Source organism: Arachis ipaensis, chromosome B7 (assembly GCF_059453495.1).
Source record: "Arachis ipaensis isolate K30076 ecotype BB chromosome B7, ASM5945349v1, whole genome shotgun sequence".
NCBI lineage: Eukaryota > Viridiplantae > Streptophyta > Magnoliopsida > Fabales > Fabaceae > Arachis > Arachis ipaensis.
The window spans coordinates 121,279,403-121,283,604 of record NC_142442.1 but is presented as its reverse complement, the minus strand read 5'-3'; the positions used below and the strand labels follow the sequence as shown (position 1 = coordinate 121,283,604).

General features: G+C 40.0%; 1 protein-coding gene across 1 annotated transcript; it reads right to left on the bottom strand.

Annotated features, from left to right (window-relative positions):
• Positions 1-2,950: 2,950 nt before the first annotated feature.
• On the bottom strand, positions 2,951-3,733 carry LOC107607562 (uncharacterized). Its single transcript, XM_016309500.1, has one exon. The coding sequence runs from the start codon at positions 3,731-3,733 to the stop codon at positions 2,951-2,953; it is 783 nt and encodes a 260-aa protein (XP_016164986.1).
• Between the last annotated feature and the right edge of the window lie 469 nt (positions 3,734-4,202).

The window sequence follows — 4,202 nt, the reverse complement described above, 5'->3', positions numbered from 1 at the left end:
AGATGGTTTCTGATATTGTGGTTCACGTTCTTTGAGAAGAAGACGCAAGATTTATTCAGACTAATTTTTTGTCCTGAGCTCTCACAGAACTTCTTAAGCGCATCCTTGATCACTTGTACTTGTTTGATGTTTGCTTCAGCAAAGAGTACCAAGTCATCTGCAAAACAAAGGTGACAGATTTTAGGTCCATTACGTGAAAGGGTAACAGGTTCCCATTTTTTTTCTACAACTAATTTATTAATTAAATGAGAGAGTCTTTCTATGCATAGAACAAAAAGATATGGGGATAAGGGATCTCCCTGTCTAATACCCCTCATTGGGGTAAAAGTCTCTGACGGCGAGCCATTCCACAGAAGATTCATGGTAGAAGATGTAATGCAGTGCTTGACTACCAAAATGATGGTATTTGGAACTCTAGCCTCCTCCAAAGTCTCTGTAATAAATCTCCAGCTCAATCTATCGTATGCCTTCTCTAAATCTATTTTTATAGCCATAAAGCTTTTACCATGATTTTTATTTCTCATTGTGTGAATCACTTCTTGCACCACAAGGATATTATCTGCACTCACTCGTCCAGGAATAAAACTCGCTTGAGTATTTGAGATGAGAGTAGGCATGAAGCTCTTTAGTCTTGAAGCCACAATCTTCGTAATAATTTTGTAACAAACATTACAGAGACTGATGGGTCTGAAGTGTCCAAAATTTTTAGGCGTTGGAATCTTTGGTATGATGGAGATGAGAGTTTTGTTGACCTCATCAATGTTACTAGGATCCCTAAATATCATCTTAACCCAAGTTACCAGGGATTCAGCCACTATGTTCCAAGAGTGTTGGTAGAATTTGGCTGGGAGACCATCGCTTCCTGGGGCCTTCCAGCTACCCATGCTAAAAACCGCATCTTTAACTTCATCAAAGGTCACCTCCTTTTCAATTTCTTCATAATCTCTTCTTTCTAGTGTTGGAAAGCAGCTACTGACTGCGAAGGGAGTTCCATCTGATTCTGCATAGTACAACTCTTTGAAAAAATTAACACCCCAATTCTTTAAGTAATCCACATCATCCACCCAATTCCCTTCTTCATTTTTCAAAGCAATCACTTTATTCCTCTTCCTCCTTCCATTAGCTTTTTGATGAAAGTATTTAGAATTTCTATCCCCAAACTTGATATATGTGCATCTAGACATCTGCATCCAGTAGGCTTCCTCCTGTGTTGCTATGCTCTCATACTCTTTACATAGATCTTTTTGTAGTTTCTCTAGAAAGGGATTGCTAGAGAACGAGAGTTTATTGCTGATTCCCTCCAATCTAGCTATAATCTGCTGTTTTTTGTGAAAGATATGTCCAAAAACTTCCCTATTCCAGACCTTCATGTTATTTGTAACGTCAGCAATATTTTGCAGTAAATTGTTCCTATTGTTCCAGCTCCTCTCCACCATATTCTTATAATCATTATGAAGCACCCAAGGTGCCAAAAATCTGAAAGGTTTGGGTCCTCGGTCATGCTCTGCCATCTGAAAATCAAGAAGAATAGGTAAGTGGTCAGATTTTAACTTAGGTAAATGTCTTACTCCCACTTCCAAAAATCTGTTAGAAAAATCCAGGTTACTTAAACACCGATCTTATCTTCTCTTGACATTGCCCCTTTGCCAAGTAAAGGGTGGGCCAGTGAAGCTTAGATCGTTAAGATCACACCTGTTAATATAGTTAAGAAAGATATTAGAGTCTTGAGATAAATTAGATGTACTCCCTGTGTCATTTAAAGTGAGGACAGAGTTAAAATCACCCCCTAAACACCATGGTCCTTCAATAGTTCCAGCAATGTCTTCCAATCCTTTCCAAAGCTCCCTTCTTCTTCCCACCTGTGGGCTGCCGTAAACAGCTGTGAACATCCATCGTTGATCCTTATCCCATTGCACTTCAAGGTGTATGAACTGCTTATGTACTATAATTGGTTTTATCGTCCACTTATCTTTCATCCAAAGGCACCAAATTCTGCCAGAAAAACCCTCAGCTTTGCTAACACACCAATCATCAAAACCTAAGTTCTTTATAATATTTTCTGCTTTCCTGCCTGAAACATGAGTCTCAAGAAGGACACAAAAGCAGCTATGATATCTATATGTTAGATCCTTAATCATAGAATTGAGCCCCTTAGCTGAGGCACCTCTGCAGTTTCAAATTAAAATATTCCTTGTCATAAAAGAAAATAAGTAAAAAAAGACAAATCAAAGAGTATAGAAGCTCCCTGGCCAAAGAGACAGACTTAGTCATCCATAGGCTTGGGACCATATTCCTCTTCCTCGTCTTCTCCAACCGAAATTTGCACTGGCTGCTTGTCATGTCTGCCATCCATAATCATGTTCATATATTCATCCTGATTTATTTCTGGTGGTTTGTCCTTGAGAGTACCACTGCTTTCTCCTTCCGGTCTTCCTCCACCCATGGTCTTGGCAATAAGATTGCTTAGAAGAGGGTTGAAAGGTTCGTTGAAGTCAATGTGGTTTCCTTGCTGATGGCTTTTGTAAATGCCCTTCAACAGATTATTGAACTGATTCCAGTATTCCTGATGCTCTTTATCTTGTTTCCTTGATCCCTCTTTATGGTTGTGTTCTTTTTCCCCTTTGGGTGCTAAAGGTTGCTGGACATCTTTTATTCTTCCAGATTTTGGTTGGACAGCAGAGAACTTCCTGCTATTCTCAGTATTTTTTCCTTTATTTGCTTTGTTAAATATATTTTTCTTATTTCCTGCACCTTGTAATTTCAGAGATGCTTCCACCCTACCTCCTTGCTGGTCTTCCTTGCTTGTCTGGTTCCCACCTTCTTTCTTGCCCAAATTGGCAATATCTTGTTTTTCCATATTTGTTTCCTGGTTGTTTTCTTCATCGACTAGTATGCCAAATCTATTTGCATTAACTGCTTTCTTTTTCTCCTCATTAAATTCTCCAGATCTCTATTTATTTCTTCTTTGGGGCTTCTTCACAATCATCCATGGGCCAAAGGACCCCACCTTCTTACTTGTATCAGCTACCTTATTTTTGGTAAAAATCTCAGAAGATTGCTCATTATTAGCAACGGCTTTCTCCTCAAGACCAGCCCCCTGATTTTTCTCCATCACAATTTTTTTCCCTTTCTGGTTTGGAATTGGAATCTGTTCGGAAGTGTTCTGAGCAGGAAGATCTCCGGCAGCTGCATGGTAGTTCTGTTGGTCAAGCCTTGTTTCCTTCTGGCCTTTTTTATTTTCATCCGGACAGCCCTCTATTCGGTGACCGTATTTACCGCAATTAAAACAGATTTGATGTAGTCCTTCGTACACAAGGTTGAATTCTTTCCCAAGTGCTGAGAAGGACGGCACCAATTTTTTCCGAATATCGATCTCAACACAAATCCTTGCAAACTTGCCTCTTGAATGTATAGAAGTGTGTTCATCTACTTTCAGCATAGTTCCAATAGATTTACCCACCTTCCATAAGAAATATCTATTGTATAATTCTGTGGGGAGATTTGGGATACGTACCCAAACTGCTACCTTTTGAACCTCATTTTCCTTCGGGATGAACAAAGGTCTCCATCTCTGAATAAGGAGATAATGATCAACAATCATCCATGGTCCTTCAAAGAAGGCATGCGCATAGTCTCCCTGGTCCGAGAAGCGGATCAAAAAATATCCTCCTTCTAAGTCCATGACATGGACTGCCCCCTTCTTGGACCATCTTCTATTAACCCATCTCTCCATAATAGGTAGGTTCAGCTTCTTTCCCAGAGGTTTCACTATGAGTGATTACTTCCATGGTCTACACCATTCGTCATACTCTTCGAGCGTAACTTCGATTTTTGGCATAGGATTGAAGGGAGTCTTTTCATCCTCCTCTGATTCCATCAGATCTTCCTCAGAAAGATAATCTTCTGCTACCATGTCCACAATCTCTTCTGGATTCAGTTTGTCTAAACCATTGCTTATCAGTCTGTCTTTATAGGAAGCCTTCGTTGCTTGTTCCGGAATGGTCTCCTGAACACCTACTTCTTCTGGCACGCTGTGTCCCTCCTCCATAGTCTCTTCAGCCGGTTCTATAGTCTGTTCTTTGTCCTCCATCTGATTCTCTTCTTGTATGAATTCATCCATCTTGACCTTTTTGGTACTCCTTGCCACCAGATCTTCTTCTTCCGGTGACCTTTTTTCTACTTCAGAACTCAAGCTTTCAGTA

Bases quoted from the DNA above. Each gene is read 5' to 3' on its own strand.
- LOC107607562 (XM_016309500.1), bottom strand. From the start codon at position 3,733: ATGGAGAGATGGGTTAATAGAAGATGGTCCAAGAAGGGGGCAGTCCAT.